Source organism: Microcebus murinus, chromosome 5 (assembly GCF_040939455.1).
Source record: "Microcebus murinus isolate Inina chromosome 5, M.murinus_Inina_mat1.0, whole genome shotgun sequence".
Lineage (NCBI taxonomy): Eukaryota > Metazoa > Chordata > Mammalia > Primates > Cheirogaleidae > Microcebus > Microcebus murinus.
Genome location: NC_134108.1, coordinates 66826097 through 66844479, shown reverse-complemented (window position 1 = coordinate 66844479; position 18383 = coordinate 66826097). Strand labels below are relative to the sequence as shown.

At 32.3% G+C, this 18383-nt stretch overlaps 1 protein-coding gene across 2 annotated transcripts in view; it reads right to left on the bottom strand.

Moving 5' to 3' along the window:
• RNGTT (RNA guanylyltransferase and 5'-phosphatase) overlaps window positions 1-18383 on the bottom strand; it is a 269902-nt gene that overhangs the window by 48875 nt on the left and 202644 nt on the right. For both annotated transcript variants that reach the window (XM_012750902.3, XM_076003118.1), the window contains exon 14: window positions 8397-8463. In XM_012750902.3, the coding sequence (XP_012606356.1) occupies window positions 8397-8463 (67 nt within the window). The remainder of the gene's footprint in view (window positions 1-8396; window positions 8464-18383) is intronic.

The window sequence follows — 18383 nt, the reverse complement described above, 5'->3', positions numbered from 1 at the left end:
TTTAAGGGCTATATTTAAAATGTTCTCAGAATAATGTATTCATAAAATCTACATTTCAAATAAAGCTGATGTTAATAATAATTTACAACCACAATCTTAAATTAGAAAATAAAATTAATTTATATTGCCACGAAGATATCCTAACTCAAGATGTAAGAGATTAGAAAATAAAATTTTAAGGCAGTAAATATGTATGTAATTAGAACCAGAGCTTTTAAATAGTTTGATGAACTTCATGGTAAATACTTAGTGGCTTAAAAAAAAAAAAAAAAACAACATTTGGCTTCCAAGGTGTTCTTCAATAATAATGTTAATAAATATTTATTAAGTGCTGTTGGGTACCAGGAATTGGGCTAAATGCTGAGGATACAGAAGACACAGCCCTGCCCTCAAGGAGCTTACAGTCTTTTGATAAGTTATCTAAGCACATGAAGACAAGAATACTGAGATTGAAACGTGTGACTACAGGAGTTAAATGTCTTTTTGTTTTAGCAATAATGCTATATAAAAAGCACCTGGGCAGGAGAACCACCATTATATAATAGAATAGTTTTTAGAACCTTCATCTGCAATTACTATATAACATGTTAGTAAAAATGCACAGTTTTTAACATCCAGAATGTTGCAATGTGGGCTCACTTGAGAGCCCAGCAGTAACCCTGAAGCACTGTCAGCAACTGTGCAGGATAAGAAGCTATTAGCAAGTTAACTGTTATTGTGTGGAACTAGGGAGACTTTTAGCTTCCATGAGGGTTTCTTTTCTAAGCTTCTGTTTTCAACATATGGATAACTACTATATCCCCTATTATTGCAATATGAGACCATAAAAATTTACCTCATCATTAACAACAGTACTATAGAAAATTTAGCCATTTATTCACTGAACAGATCGCATAGATCTAAATCTGATTCCTTTGCTTTATTTCAAGTTCTTACACACCTCAACTGCTTTCTAATTTCTTTTTTACCTAGGAGAGATCTAACATTTATTTCTTTCTCTATCCTCAAAAAACTTGAAATCATTTGGAAGACAGAGTAGGTGTGGTGCAAGGCTCCCTTCTGTTCTAGAGAATTAGTATTTTTGGAACAGAAAATAGCTTTATTTGGCTTCATAAAACATCTCAATTCATTTCTCAATTCATTTATCTCTTCCTATATGTTCCTCCTCCCTCTTCCAGCAACTATGACATCTCATCTTTTTCTTTCCCTCCAAAGCCATTCTGAGGGTTATCATCAATTCAGGGAGAGGAGAGCTTCCTCACTATCATCTATATTACAAGATGTGGCATTCTCCTGCCAGAAGCATATGGCAGCATTAGCTGGACAAGTCCTACACTGAGGCAGTGTTTGCGAAACTGTGAGTTGTGAGCCATTTTCTAATAGGCATATTAATTTAGTGGGTTGAGACCAGCATTTAAAAGCTAAATCAACAGAGAAAGAAACAAAACACAACAGTATCACACCTATTTTGAAACTTCCTAAAAATTATTGCCAAAAGTTTGGAAGCCACTAAACTAGAACATTCATTTCTAGGGATTGCAACTTTATCTGATATAATTCTTCAAATATTTTAGAGATTTAAAATATGGATGATAAATAGTTTCTTTTAGTAAAAACAGTACTGATCTACCAAGTCAGATATTTTAGAGATTTAAAATATGGATAAAAAGTTTCTTTTAATAAAAGCAGTGTTGATCTACTAAGTCAGATATTTTCTAAAAGATCGTCAGTCATAAAACGAACCAAACAAATCAGTTTTAGTAGCGTATTTCAGTCTTTGCATAATAGAAAGATCTGAAATAAATACCTTTAAATTTAATTTACCCTAGACATTAAAATTAACTTATTAATCATCTCAAAAGTAATTTTAAAGTAACAAATAACAAACAATATGAACTCAAAATACCTTAAAAATATTCTACTTTTTTTTAATAGAAAAAAGTCTCAGGGGATCATTGGACAGATTTTCAATTATGACTTCAAAAATTAAGAGAGAAATACTTCTTTGTGTCTATTATATATGCACATAAATACAAACACCAAGTTTATATTTCCTAGGAGGTGAAGAGATTTTTAAAAATTCAAACTCAGAAAGCTTGAAGGATATTCTGCCTGTGACTAATGGCACCCAGTCACTCAGCGAGGACAAAATCAGGCTCTAAGGCAGAGAACAACCTAGCAGTAGTGAAAATAACTGCCTCAGAAAAAAATAATCCAAATAATGGTTATAGTCCTTACTTTTTACATATGGTTGCTACATGGCATTCATATTTAAAATACAGAAGACATTTTTTTAAAGTCTTTCTGCAGTGTCAAAGTGGAAACATGGGTCAGACTCAGCCTTATAGCCACTCACACCTCTTGGGCTGTCAGAACTGGAAGAGGCAACTAATATCAAACCCTGGGGGAAGGGACAACCCTATGGCCTTGAGTCTTTCCATAACAACACTTGGGTTGATTAAAAGTGATGCTGACAGGCTCGAATCCTTCTTGATTTAATGGATTCTGGCTGCTAAGCAGAGTCTGTGGGACTAGAAACCTGTGAGAATTAGCATTAAGAGTTTTTACAAGACTGCTAAAAGCTGCAGGTGTGGTGGCTCACACCTATAATCCTAGCACTTTGGGAGGCCAAGACCAGTCTGAGCAAGAGCAACACCCTGTCTCTATTAAAAAAAAAAAAAAATACAAAGATTAGTCTGGGGTGGGGGCTCATGCCTGTAGTCTCAGCTATTCGGTTGGCTTATGCAGGAGGATTGTTTGAGCCGAGGAGTTTGAAATTGCTGTGGCCTATGATGACCCTACAAGCTCTCAAGACTGGTGAATGAGATCCTGTTTCAAAAAAAAAAAAACTATGAAATGCTCCAGAATACAATATAGAATAACTAGTATAAAATGTAAACAATTATACTGGAACATATCTACAAAAATAAGATATGACTAATGGAATATATATACATATACAATTTGTTAAGATATAGGTATTAGGTAAAGATGTATAGAAATACCCAGCCTCCATATAAGGAACTTCTGAAAATTTTCTGACAGCTTGAAAGCATATAAATAGGAATAAACCGAAATTTTATTTTAATCAAAATTTCCCTTTTTAATTTCAAAGGCTGCATATAAAAGTATGCTGACATATTTCTTACTTAATAAAATTCTAAGTTGCATATAGCCTGGTACATTTAGAAACAATCTCAATAAAGTCAAAAGAAGTTATAGTCTTAGGAAAGAGTAAAATCTGCTTCATTTATAGCACACACAAAAAAATAACTAGATATGTGAGGCAGTTCCTTTCTAACTCGGTATTACAACTCATTATAAAACGATCAGTGTTTTATTTAGTTTATTTAGTATTTTATTTAGTTTACATATTTTAGGATAAAACAAGAAAATAATCATGCATGTTTAAAATCAAGTTGTTCAAATAAGAAATTTTCCCTGAAAATAACTTTTTATATATTATATGTTTATATGTTTTATATGTTCAGTGTCTTTCTGGTTAAATGAAAAACCTTGGAAAACATATTTTATTCACTTTTTCTGTTTGTTTTTTAAAGTAAATTCACTCTGACTGAATTATTCACTTTTTAGGGTTTTTAATATGGGGTCCTTGAATGCACTTCAGTGGGCTTCCTGAAACCTCCGAAATTATACGCAAAAGTATGTGTGTGTGTCTCTGTGTGTGTGTGTTTATAAATTTTTCTAGAGAGAGGGTTCACAGCTTTCATAGGATTCTGAAAGAGGTCAATGATCTGAGAATATAGTCACTGCATTTGGTGAAAGTTATATATAAGAAGACTGAGCTTACTTGAAAAAAGAACCTTCCCTATAACTTATCAAAGATTTTAAGACATAAAAGTTGGAATAACTTCCACTAACAACAATGAAACATGAAAATAGCATGAAAATGCACCAGTCAAAGAGTATGCTGAAGTCCCAAATTTATACATATTTCTGTCCTTATTTAGGACTTGGATAGAAATCTAAAAGATGGATAAATAATGGAGGAGTGTGTGTGTGTTCAGCTGCAAGAATGGTTGTAATGACTCATGCTATATACTAATGGTGCAGATATCTATTAGCATGCTATAGCAATTTTATGAATTCATTGTTTAATTCATTGTCTAAATATCTATTATCTTTGTTATGTTTTAGTTTTTCTCACCTTTGTGAAATGGAGTTCCTTTTTAGAAACACAATCCTAAAATACCACGTTAGCAAAAACAGCCTCTAACAACAAGCCATCCACACTAAGGAGCTTATTATTAAGTCCTGTGATATTAATGAATGAGAATTCCTTTTCCTCAATGATCAAGTGAACAATTTCATATCATAATTTATTTTAAAAAATCAACAAGCAACATGCTCTTAAGGAAAACAAAGGAGTCTTCATTTTTAAAAGGTTACATCTCATATTTATGATATAATGTATTATCATTACATTTAGTTTAATGGGAGAAAAATGAACATAGCAAATACTGGTATTTTGATTCATAAGAAGTCAGATACAAGCCAAGGTAGGAAATGAACCTTAAATTTCCAGCTGAATCACAAGCATTTAAACAATAGTGGCTTTTTTTTAATCGTTCTCTAATTAGCTTATAATTAGGTAGGGATCTACTTAGGTAGAGCCATAGGAATTATGAAAGAACTTCAACAATTTAATAAGGATAAGAAATACCTTCATGGTGACTGACAGAAACCTTTCCCACATCATCATCAAAAGAAAAAGGCACCTAAAATAATGAACTTTTTTCTATAGAGTTGATTATGCAGGCATAAAGGATTGACAAATAATTGACCTCTGTCACTGAGCTCGTTAGGAAATGCTCAGGTAAAGAAAATGTTATGTTAATGAATCATGTGAGTGATTGAGCAATTACCTTCATGTGTACACTGAGACTATGCTTTTGAGACATCATGAAACTCATATGCAAAATAATTCTATCCTTCCCTAAATATATCAGATAAGCCTCCTTCTTTTTAGTTATTTCAGTTCTAATAAGGAGAAACAGGATTTTCCAAACCAATGGACAGAAAAAAATTGGGCTGTCAGATACATTCCTGTTGAAACCTATTAGGATTCCTGGCTATACTGCTGAACAGAATCAGTGAACAGGACGGTGAGGGAGGTTTATGAAGAGAATCTTCCCATCTCCACTCATGTTTCAGGGATATTAAAAGTGAAGGAAAAAAATGTACCTAAACACTTGTCATTATTTAAGCAACTAGAAAAGTTCAAGAGGGTCCATAACTTAAGATCCTAATGATGGACTTTTCAAACTGTTTAAGATTTAGGTTTAATTAAATCTAATTTATTATTCACAGGTATTTAAAGAGGTGCTGATGCTATGGTAACTAAGATAAGATTTTTCATTTAAAAATGTTGATATTGTGACTGAACATCCTCAGTATTAAGTATCTAGTATGTCCTACTCAGCCTCAGTCTACCCTGAAAAATCTCTGTTTTTCGAACCATAAAAATGTCATACATGCAAATGGAAAGGAGTTTAAACGCACAACTCTCAAATGAACAGAAGAAAAATAACTCATGGAAGCAAGAAACAAACGTGAAGAAAATCAGAAAACTAAACAACAACAAAACACTACAAAACAAGTTTTACAGGCCTCTCAGAAAATACAAAGTTATAAAAACAAAGAAAAATCATGGTCTCAAATCTTTCCTTTTATATTAACTGGCTTGAATATTAATAATATTCTTTCATTTCTTAGAAGAAAGCCTAGCTGGAATCAATTAATCAATCCTCAACTAATATTACTACAAAAACAATTTCTTATAAAAGATTAAATGCTTTCCCTCTAAGATTAACAACAAAACAAGGATGTCTCTTCTCACCATGTCTATTCAACTCTATACCATACGCTTCAGCCAGTGTAATAACAAAAAAGCAAGAAAAAGCTCCAGATTAGAAAGAAAGGAAAAGTGTCTTCATTAGTAGATGACATAATCATTTATGTAGAATATGCTATGAATTCTACAAAAAAGCTACTAGAACTAATAATTGGGTATAATATGATTATAGGAATTAAAGTCAACATAAAAAAATCAGCATTTTACATACTAGCACTGAACAATCAGAAATTGATATAAAATACTTTTACAATACCATCAAAATATGCCATATTTTCAGATAAATCTATGTTAGAAATGTATAACATCAATATACTCAAAATAACAAAATATTTGTGAGAGACATTAAAGGCCTAAATAAATGGAGAGAGATGTGGTCTTCATAATATTCATTATTATTAAGATTTCAATTCTCCTCAAATTTATAGATTCAACATGATCCCAACCAAAATCCCAACAGGCATTTTTATGGAATCTGACAAGATGATTATAAAAATTCATATGGAAACAAAAGGAACCTAAATTAGCCAAAACAACTTAGAAAAAAACCTTAAGTTAGAGGGTTTATAGTACTTGACTTTGTGATTTATATAAAGCTATAGTAACCAATGTAGTATGGAATTGGTGGAGGAACAGACACAGGTTGATAGAACAGAAGAGTCTAGAAATATGATTCACAAATATGTGAGATCAAGTGATTTTCAACAAAGATGTGAAGTCTTTAACACTTTTCAAAAATGGTTTTGAAATAACTGGATAACTACATGGGAGAGGGAGGGGGAAAGGGAGAGGGAAAGGAGGGGGAGAGGGGAGGGGAGGGCAAGGGAAGGGGAGGGAGGGAGGAAGAGAAGGGAGGGAGGGAGGAAGAGAAGGGAGGGAGGGAGGAAGAGAAGGGAGGGAGGGAGGAAGGGAAGGAAGGAAGGAAGGAAGGAAGGAAGGAAGGAAGGAAGGAAGGAAGGAAGGAAGGAAGGAAGGAAGGAAGGAAGGAAGGAAGGAAGGAAGGAAGGAAGGAAGGAAGGAAGGAAGGAAGGAAGGAAGGAAGGAAGGAAGGAAGGAAGGAAGGAAGGAAGGAATCCATAACTTATACAAAAATTAACTCAAATGGATAATAAACCTAAATGTAAAACCTAAAATTATACAACTTCTAGAAGAATGCATAAGAGAAAAATCTGTGATGTGGGTTAGGCAAATATTTCTTAGACACAGCATCAAAAGCATGAGCCATGAAAGAAAAAATAATGAAATGAACTTTATCAATATTAAGAATATCTGCTTTTTGAGGATGCTGTTAAAAAGAATGAAAAAACAAGCCATAGCTGGGAGAAAGTATTTGCGAATCACATAGCTAATAAAGGACTTACATTCAGAAAATGTAAAAAATGCTCAAAACTCAAGAGAAAAACAAAAACTTGAAAAATGCCAAGATTTGACATACATTTCACTAGAGAAGTTCAAATGGCAAATGAGCACATGAAAAGATGCTCAGTCATTATGGAAATGTAAATTGAAACCACAATGAAATATCACTTACATATATTGGATAATGGCTAAACTGAAAAAGACTGACCATTCCAAATGTTGATGGGAATACGGAACAACTTGCACTCTCATACCCTGCTGTGAGAATGTAACACAGAACCACCAATTTGGAAAATAGTTTGGTAGTTTCTCAAAAAGTTAAACATACAACTACCATTTGACCCAGCTGTTCCCCTCTTAGATATTTATTCAAGAGAAAGAAAAGCACTATGTCCATACAAAATTTGTATACAAACGTTCACAGCAACTTTATTTGGAACAGATCAAAATCAGAAAACCCAAATGTCCATCAGCAGATGAAAGGATGAAAAAACTTTAGCCATATAATGAAATACTACTTGTCAATAAAAAAGAATAAACTGGTGATAAGTCCAACAACACTGATGAATCTCAAAATAATTATGCAAGTAAAAGAGGTAAAAATAGAGAATGTATACTAAATGATTCCATTTATATAAAATTCTAGAAAATGTAAATTAATCTATAATGATACAAATCAGATTAGTGGTTGCCTAGGAACTGGAAGGAAAAAAGAAAGAAAAGAAAGGAGAAATTTCAAAGGGGCACAAGGAAACTTTTTGAGGTGATGGATATGTTCATTATTTTGATTGTGATAGTTTCACAAGGGTAAGCATGTCAAAATGTGCTGAACTGCACAGTTAAATATGCACAGTTTATCATCATATGGCAATTATATCTCAATAAAGCAGTTAAAATTTTTTCATGGCAAATGGATGATCTGAAAGATTAATCCATGCAGCTCTGAATTGTTTTGGTCAAAGTCAACTCTACCATGTGCAAGAATATTAAAATAATCAATTCTTTTGAAAAGCTGAATGACTTATCAGCAGAAATATGGAAAAGCCAATGAAATTATTTGCATTCACAATATTTTTGATACGTTGATGGCTATTAGCAAGTTTTTGATGGGTTCTGAACAAGTGAACATCAAGAAAAGTACACTAAAAAAGAACAATCCTACCTTGATTTGTGCAAAGGGTCTTTCATAACCTCCGACATACAGAAGGCCAACATTCTGAGGAAGTAACCTACAAAGAAAAATAAGCACCATTTATAAAATATTCTTCCTTAAATGTAAGGCTGAATAATTAATAAAGTATATAATAAATATGATATCAATATTGATACATATAATATCTACTACATGGAAGGATATAATATTGTGAAAAAATATTTATGTAATTATTATCTTTTACTCTATGAAATAGTAACAAGCAAAAGAATAATTTTATATTTCAGAAAATGATAGATAAAATGAGGAGAAGGAAAACTGGAATGCATTTAGAAACTCCAATGAAATTACACAGTTGCCCCTTGAACAAAATGGGTTTGAACTGTGCAGGTCCACTTATATGCAGTTGTTTTTTTTTTCAATAAAAGTTACACCAAGTGTGCCTGCGTCTGCCTCCCCTTCCACCTCCTTCATCTCCTCAGCCTCTGCCACCCTTCAGACAGCAAGATCGACTCCTCCTCTTCCTCAGCCTACTCAACATAAAGATAGCAAAGATGAAGATCTTTATGATGATCCACTTTCACTTAATGAATAGTCAACACATTTTCTATTTCTTTGAATTTTCTTAATAATATTTTCTTTTTTCCAGCTTACTTAATTGTAAGAATACAGTATAAAATACACATAACATACAAGCTATATGTTAATTAACTGTATGTTACCAGTAAGCTTTCAGGTCAACAGTAGGCTATTAGTTAAGTTATGGGGGAACTGAAAATTTTCTATGGATTTTTTGACTGTGCAGGGGGTTGGTGCACCTAAGCCCCACTTTGTCCAAGGGGCAATTGTACTATATACAGTGTCTCCGGAAAAGAAGTAAAAGAAATAATGTATATATCTAAAAATTTATAAGAGTGCTTCAATTCAAAAAGCACTCACTGCATGTCTATACTACGCACCACAAGAGAGAATACATATTAAATGATTCAGTACCAAAATCTAACAGGAAAATCTTACATATAAATAACCCTAACAAAAGGTAGCTTCGGAAAACAGGTATAACAGAGACATTTATCATTGGAAAGTAGTAAAGTAAAAGGTGCTTGCCATGAAGGAATCTGTAAAAGTTTGAATAGATAGGATTTGGGCTTAGCCTTAAATCACAGGTAACAAACACAAAGGGAGAAATTTAAACAAAGTTCTGAGAATGCAGAGGATTTGAGACAAAGAGACCAATACAGCTAGAGTGAAGGATGATTTTTAGTTGGAGATAAGAACCCAAAGGAAGTTTAGAAAGAACCATAAAAATTTCAAATGCCATATACTTTATTTTGTATATGGAGCAATATGGAGTTACATTGTTGAAAGATGTACTTATTTCTTATAAAAACAATAAATACACATGGAAATTAAAATCAAACCATATCGAGGGTATAATATACAACAATAATGGTTGCCATCCCTACATCATCCCTTCCTTTCTATTCCCAAGTTCTAAGAGGATTGGGAACGAAGAAATATCATCATTAGAACTGTGCTAGTGGAATATACAGTGAGGAACTAGTAGTGGTGCACGGTATGGGAAGGATATAATTAAATATTCTTGTTTAATCAAGCAAATGTAGATATATCTCATTATATTTTACCATAATTTTTTTCATAATGGACATTGTGAATAAATGGACACAACTCCAGTCTAAATATGATTGTACATAAAGAAAAAGAATTGCCAATACTCTTTGCTCAAAGCCAGTAAGCCAAGACATCATTCCCAGTCTAGATAGTGAAAGTTAATGATCTTTTAAGATAGATGACATAATTCTAATGATCTCTAGGATGGCTGTAAATTCTGTTGCAGGAATCTCGGAATGGAACACTGAGTAGTATCTGAAGTAAAGAAAAAAACTGCGAACCCAAAACAATCAAATAAAAAATTCTCAGTGTGCAACATTGGTCTAATCATAGAAAATTAGAACACAAGATTATCATAGCCTGTTTTTCCATTCTTATAATACTTTGCTCAGTAGAATGGGCTCCAGCTCCATTCTTTCCCATTAAATACAGCTATTATCAAGTTTAAAAAAAAAAAATAAAGATTATCATAGCCATCTCTTTTAACACATTAACTGCCATGTGCTTTGTATTTAAATCATGCTAGTTTTGAGCCTGGGCCTTATGAAGCAAAACCCTGCAGCTGGTTTGTGAAAATCTTACTTGTTGATGTTCTTATTGTTACAATTAATATTGACAATTTAATTCTAAAACCGTGGATTGTGTTGCATATAACTCATGCCCAGAAAACAATAAAAAAGTAACAAATTAGAAAGGATCATTTTGTTTAATAAAATACTGTGGCCCCAGGGAAAAAAATTTTTTTTCTAGTGTGGCAGTCAATGTGTTAAATCCTGTTAGTACAATGATGTGTGCCTGCAATCCTAGCTACCCAGGAGGGGGAGGCAGGAGAATTGCTTTAGCCCAGGAGTTTAAGACCAGCCTGGGCAACATAGTAAGACCTCATCTTTAAAAAAAGAAGAGAGAGAAAGAAAAAAAAAAAAAAACTGTTAGTGACTTCAAAAAATCTATTTCAACAATTCCAAAATAAACACTTATTCATAATTTAACTTCTCTAAAATTGAGATGCCTCTGAGACTCGATGGTGTCTTATAATTGTTGTCACCAGATGACAGTTATGAGGCAGTTATGTCATTACCCTCCACGGATATGGTCTAGTAAGACCACGAAAGCATGCTCTCAAAGCAACTTAGAGTCTATAAAATAAAGCAAATAGTCAGTTTCCTGGGAACATCCTCTATTCCTTACATTCTACAAGGACCTACAAAGTATTAAAGGTTACTAAAAGAAATTAATAGCTAATGAACATGATCCTGAATTAAACCAACTTAGCAAAAAGCTTATTACATTTGGAATGTATGTGATAATTTGTAGTATAAGTCATCACATACATGCCAAATATAAGAAGGCATTTGTATACTAGATTCAAGTGGAAAGCATAGGAAATGTTCCCAAATCTTAACAGTGAAATAGAGAATTTCATTGCCATCATCTGACAAATGATGAAATTAAGAAATTAATTTAACTAAAAACTTTCAACTTTCTCCCAAATCATTGATGGTATCACAAACTGAATGTTAATTATGTATGGCAGTGGAAATTTATTTCTCATATAACAAATGTTCACAGAAAGCTTGATAACCCCCCTTGATAAACCCCTTCACACAAATAGATGCTAAAGAAGGAAGAGAATAAAAGCTGGATGACATTTAAAAATCAATCTGCCTCTAATTACTATGCCTATGCATTTTAGGAAGCTTGCTAATATACTACTTAGTGTGTTCCCTTTCAACTTGCCTACCTTTCCTAAACAAATTCCTTAAATATATCAGGTAGATTACTTTTAAAATACTGTTCTTTCTTATTCATGTACCTCTTTCTTACTCATTTTTCCTTACTATATATTATATATTATAAAGCCTTCATTTAAGTGGGTTTAATATGTATCATAATGTAAAAGCTTGCTATGCATAATATAATTCATACTTTGAAAGCACTGATTCTTAGCCACTAGACTACCAAGGAGCCCCAATAATACTGTGAGAACACAAATTCTCACTTTTAAAATAGAACATTTCTTTAAATATTTTTACCTTTCAAAAAATTATTCTGCCAAATTGCATACATAATTATTGTTAAGTAACAGGTACCATTTCATCATGTCAGGGTGCTTATGTGCGATACAGCAATCATACATTTTAAATCCCCAGAGTTAAGGCATTAATTCAGCAGTGATAGATGCATTTATATGTATATTTTAAAATAGAAATCCTGACTCATTTAGCACTAGGTAATTGTTTTGCCCTTAAGTTAGGTGAACATTACCATAACCTTTATAAAAATGCTAACAACCTCTAAGATATTTGCATGTAACTAAATGTTTCTATAGTATGGCTACCAAAGAGGATGTTTTTGAAAAGTAGCAATAAAGAAAAACTGTTGGGGGGAAAACCCTATTATAGCTTTTGAAAACCTGAGAATAGGCAAGACTAATGTTCACTTTGCTTTCAATTTCCTGAACACAAATATTAACAAATACCTATCCAAAAAAAGAAACCCCAAAATTGTTTCCAGAAAAGTTTTCTCACATAAAAGAAAAGTAAAATCTCTCGGGTAATAGAATAAATACTATTTAAAAGAATCTTATTCGCCATATACTGGTGATACATCAGACATAGAAAAACTGCTTTAAAAGTAAATTGAGTCTATAATTATTTCAAATTAAAAGTTTAAAAAAGGCCAGGGGTTCTTCCTAAAAATGAGCTAAGTAACCCAGAATTAACTGTTCTGTCGGTAAGCTATAACTATAGTGCCCACTATCAGAAATATTTTTAAATTGCAACAAAACACCTTGATACAACTTACAGTACCTTGAATACTGAATTACATAAAATCCCACTTCACAGCCAGACAGTAAGTTATTCAAATACCAGTCTATATCCAATATACCTACTATTAAAAAAACACAAATCAAATGCACTTAAGATGGGGTCAATAGTGCCATTTTGAATTCAAGAAAATGTATATTATTGAAATTTCAAAAAATTTCAATTTTTTAAAATTATTCTTTGAATCTTCTAGTAGGATGTAAATGTAAAATGTTTATTCCAGGCTGGAAGTGGTGGCTCACGCACTCTGGGAGACAAAGTAGGAGGACTGCTTGAGCTCAGGACTTCAAGACCAGACTGAACAAAAGCAAGACCCTGTCTCTACCAAAAATAGAAAAAATTAGCCAGGTGTGGTGACACACACCTACAGTCCCAGGTATTCAGGAAGCATCTCTTGGGCTCAGGAGTTTGAAGTTGCAGTAACCTATGATCACACCATTGCACTCTACCCAGGGCAACAGAGCGAGACTCTGTCTCCAGAAAAATAAATTAATAAATAGATAAAAAATAAAAAGTATATTCCATAAAGTATATTTTGAATAAAAATAATGCAGATCATAGTCTCAAAACATAATAATTCCGATAGAAATCAATAACATAAAAATAACCAGAAAATCCCCATGTCTAAAAAGACAGAAGTATGCTTATACAAAACCCACAAGTCAGAGAAGAAATCCCAAGTATTTATAAGTATAAATATATATATATGCACATACATATATATTCAAAAAAATATACAGATAAATTATTAGAATTAGTCAGTGAGTTTATGCCAAGATTTCTGGATACTAGATTAATAGGAGAAATATCAACTGTATTTCTACACCAGCAAAAAGCAGTTGGAAAATGAAACTACGAATGATCCAATTCAAAATGAAATGATAAAAAATAGTTTTAATTTAGGAATAAAACTAACAAAAGAAGTTAAAGATCTTACTTCATAAAATCATCAAACATCATTGCAAGAAATTTAAGAAAACCTAAATAAATGAAAGAACATCGCGTTCATGGACAGGAAATCTCAACGTTACCACATAAAATGTTCAGAACCTGATCTATATATTCAATACAATCTCAAAACTCCTAACAAAATTTGTCTGACAAACTTCTGACAAAATTTGTCATAAGCTCATTTGGAAACATATGAAAAAGCAAAAGAGTAAGAATATAAAAGATTTTCTTTAAGAAGAACAAAGTAGGAGGACTTGCTCCACTACATATCAAGACTTCCCAGAAAGGTACAGCAATAGCAAAAGTGTGGTGTTGGCATAAGGACAAACAAGTAGGTCAGTGAAATATAATACAGAACTTAGAAACAGACCTACACATGGACACCTGATTTGTAACAAAGGCGGCACTGCAGAGCAGTGGGAAAAGGACAATCTTTCCAATAAATAGTGCCAGGATAATTGGCTATCCACACATATAAAACATATGCCATAATGGTAGATACTGATGTATTTGACTATATTAAAATTAATAATTTCTGTTTATCAAGACATAGACTAAGATCCAAATTTCACACAATTCACAAGAATAAACTCCAAATGGATTGAGAATCTAAGTACAAAAAAAGAAACCGTACAAAAATTGGAAGAAAACCTGGGTGAATTCCTCTTCAACCTGATATAATAAGGCAATAAGAGAAAATATTGGTTAACTTATACCACCTAAAAATTAAAAAAAAATTGCCACGGCAAAAAAACCCCCACCATAAACAAAGTCAAAAGACATCTGCCAAACTGGGAGGCAATATTTGCAACATATACTACAGAAAAGGGGCTAATAACCCTATATAAAGAACTCTTCAAAATTAAGAAGAGTAAAAATCCTAACAGAAAGATGGAAAAAAGACATAAAAAGATAATTCACAAAAAATATAAAACATGGACATTAACCATATGTAAGAATATTCAAACTCACTAGTAACAGAAAAATGCAAATTAAAACAGTGAGATACCATTCTCACTTATCAGATTGGCAAAAATTAAAATGTATGGACAACACATTCTGTTGGCAAGCTGTGGAAAACAGACACTCTCATTTACTGTTGTTGGAAATGCAAACTAGGTCAACTCTTCTGGAGGGAAATTTGGCATTATCTAACAAAACTACATATGTACTTAGCTTTTGACCCAGTAATCTCCCTTCTAACAATCTGCCTTGAAACCGAAAACTAAAAAATACATATGTACAAGGCTATTCACTGCAGCACTGTTTGTAATTGCAAACTGTTGGGAACAATCTAAATGCTCAAACATAGCAGAGTCGTTAAATAAGTTATGGTAATCCACATTGGAGTAATATGCAGCTGTAAAAAAAAATAATGAGGACAATCTCTACTTACTAATAGGGAGTAATTTCCAAGATAAGTGAAAAAAGAAAAACGTAAAAGAGAATATATAGTATACTACCCTTCATGTAAAGAAAAAGTATAAGAAAACATTCATGTACCTAATCTGTTCATTTGTGCAAAAGAACTACACGAAGGCTAAAAAAGAAACTAAAGAGACTGGTTTCCTATAGGGGACAGGTGCAAACAAAGAAGAAATAATAAAGAAATAGAAATGAAGTAATAAGATAAATGAAGAGTGACACTTCTATGAGCATACCTTTTTTCAGAAGCTGTTTTATAATTGAAAAAGAGGGGGGAAAAAGAATACTTTTTGTATAGCTATGACTTAGAATCATGATAAAGTTTTATACAGTAAATAAGCAAAGAAATAAACAATTAAAATCAATATTTTGAGAGAACCCAAAATGGAATAGAAATAATATTACAAATGAATAATATTCTACTTTAAGAGGGATGTGAATGAAAAAGAATTTAAGTAACTTCAGAAAACAGTATTTTGACTATATTCTATAAAGCTACATACAAAAAGAAATGCACACAAATATTTTTCTTGAGTTAGTAAATTTGTTACTCACGGGGGTATGGTATAGTAATTCTGAAAATACTTTATATACTAGGATTTAACAAACAGATGTTATCATGAATAACAAGATGCAGGTTTCTCACTGTGCAGTTATAAATAAGAAAAGAGGAAAGGACAGAATCAACATTATGATGTTCGATTAGAATCATGGCATCAATGGGACCTCATGGCTTTTAATATATTCAAAAAGATAAAGAAATAAACATAAATGTGTCTGTAGGTGCTTGTTAGTATATGATACATTCTTAGCTCTGACAACAGAGAGGGCCAGGAATGACATCCAGCAGCAATGACCACACCTACAATCTACATTTTTGTTCCTATCATTTATCAATAAAAAAAAACCGGGCTCCTTGGAGAAACAGCTGATTCCTGGGCTGAGGGGGGAAAACAGAAGATTCTAGAACAACTTCCTACCAGAAAGTACTGAAAAAATGATGATAGAATGTTAAAAAGACACAGAAAGCAACTTGAAAGACTTCCTAATGGTCAAGATCAAAACACGAAAATGATAGTATTGTATTATAACCTATGGAATAAAATACAGTTGCCTCTTAAACAACATAGGTTTTAACTGTGCAGATGCCCTTATATGTGACATTTTCTTCAATCCCTGCCATTACTGAGACTGCAACACCAATCCCTCCTCTTCCTCAGCCTACACAACGTAAAGATAACAAGAATGAAGACCTTTATGATGATCCTCTTCTATTTAATGAATAGTAAATATTTTTTCTCTTCCTTTTGATTTTCTTAATAGTATTTTCTTTTCTCTAGCTTACTTTATAAGAATACAGTATATAATATATACAACATATAAAATATATATTAATTGATTGCTTATATTATCAGTAAGACTTCCAGTCAACAGTAGGATATTAACAGTAAGTTTGGGCAGAGTCAAAAGTCATACATACATACATTTTCTACTGCATGGGGGTAGGGAGTGTCAGGGAATAATCCTTGTGTTATTCAAAGGTCAACTGTATTCTTAAGGACATACTATTAGTATTATAAATACATACATGGGAAAAAGAGTTCTTTTTTAAGGTAAAATTCTTATTAATACATAGAAAAAGGAGGGGAATTGAAATTCACGAATATTTGAAATTTTCACAAAACAAATTAAAAAACACTGCAGTGATGACTGTTGCAAGCAAAAACTATTGAAAGATATCAAAATTAGATAAAAGTTTAATGAGAAATGATATTGCATAGTCTCAAAGTTTCCCCCCAGAAAACACTCAATAATTACAAAGAAAAAAACAACTTTAGAATAGAGAAACCCAGCAGACAACCTTAACCAAATAATCACAAGTATTTAAGATCTATCAACATGTCCCCGTCACCACCACCATATAATGTACTGCGAATGGCACAATATCACTTCCATGGAGTTCTTGCCAAAAAAAAAAAAAAAAAAAATACAAAAGAATCAAAGGGCAATTTACAAAATAACTGACCAGTATTCTTCAAAAAGTGTCAAGGTCTTAAAAAACAAAACAGAGGTTATTACCACAGACTGGATTAAGGAGACATGACAGCTAAATGTAATGTATGATTGTGGTCTGGATCCTGAATGAGAAAAAATATAGTAGGGAAACTGGCAAAATTAGAATACTGAATGTAGATAAGTTAATAGCACTGTATCAATGTTTATTTCTAAGTTTTGATAGAGGCACTATGATGATATAAGAATATTAACAATGGAGGAAACAATGTGAGGGATATACAGGAATACTCTGCAATATTTTTACAACTTTTCTGTAAGTCTAAAATACTTTAAAATCTAAAAAATTAAAAAGACATCATTGAGAGACTGAAAGAAGCCACCAAGTGGAAGAAATTTATAATACACATTATTTTCTAAGTCAAACATATGCATATCCTAGGACCTTGCAATTCCAATTTTAGGTATATATTCAGTAGACAAGTATGAGTACCTGTGTCCTTAAGCACATGCGCAAATATGTTTGGCTATTATTGGTAATCACCTCAAACTGCTATCGATTCAAATGCCTACATATAGCATAATATTATACACCAACGAAAAGGAATAAATTCCACAAATCACTGATGAATTTCAAAATCACAATATTGAACAAAAGCCAGACATAAAAGAAATACAGTTATATTTATATAAGGTTCAAAAACAGGCAAAACCAAACGCTAGTGTTTACAGATGCCTACCTGAGAAGTTAAAGTATAAGGAAGAACAAGGAAGTAAAAACCACAGGGGTCGGAAATGGTGGTTATCTTTGGTAGGAGGGAGAAGGTTGTGACTGGGAAAGACCATGCGAAGGCCTCTGGGATGCTTGTAATATTTTCTTTCTTGTCCTCAGTAGTGGTTATATGGGTGTTGGTGACATAAAATTTTATTAAGCTGTACATTTACATGTTATATACTTCCTATATGTGTACTATATTCCATAATATAAAAGGTCTTAGACTAAATACTACAAAAAGCACACAAAAAAAAGCAAACACAAGCAATCAGTAAGAGAGTGGGAGTGACTCCTAAACACGGGGTATAAAAATAATTGATATATTAATATATTTTAATATTCCTGTATAAATAGATGAGTATTTTAAGAGAT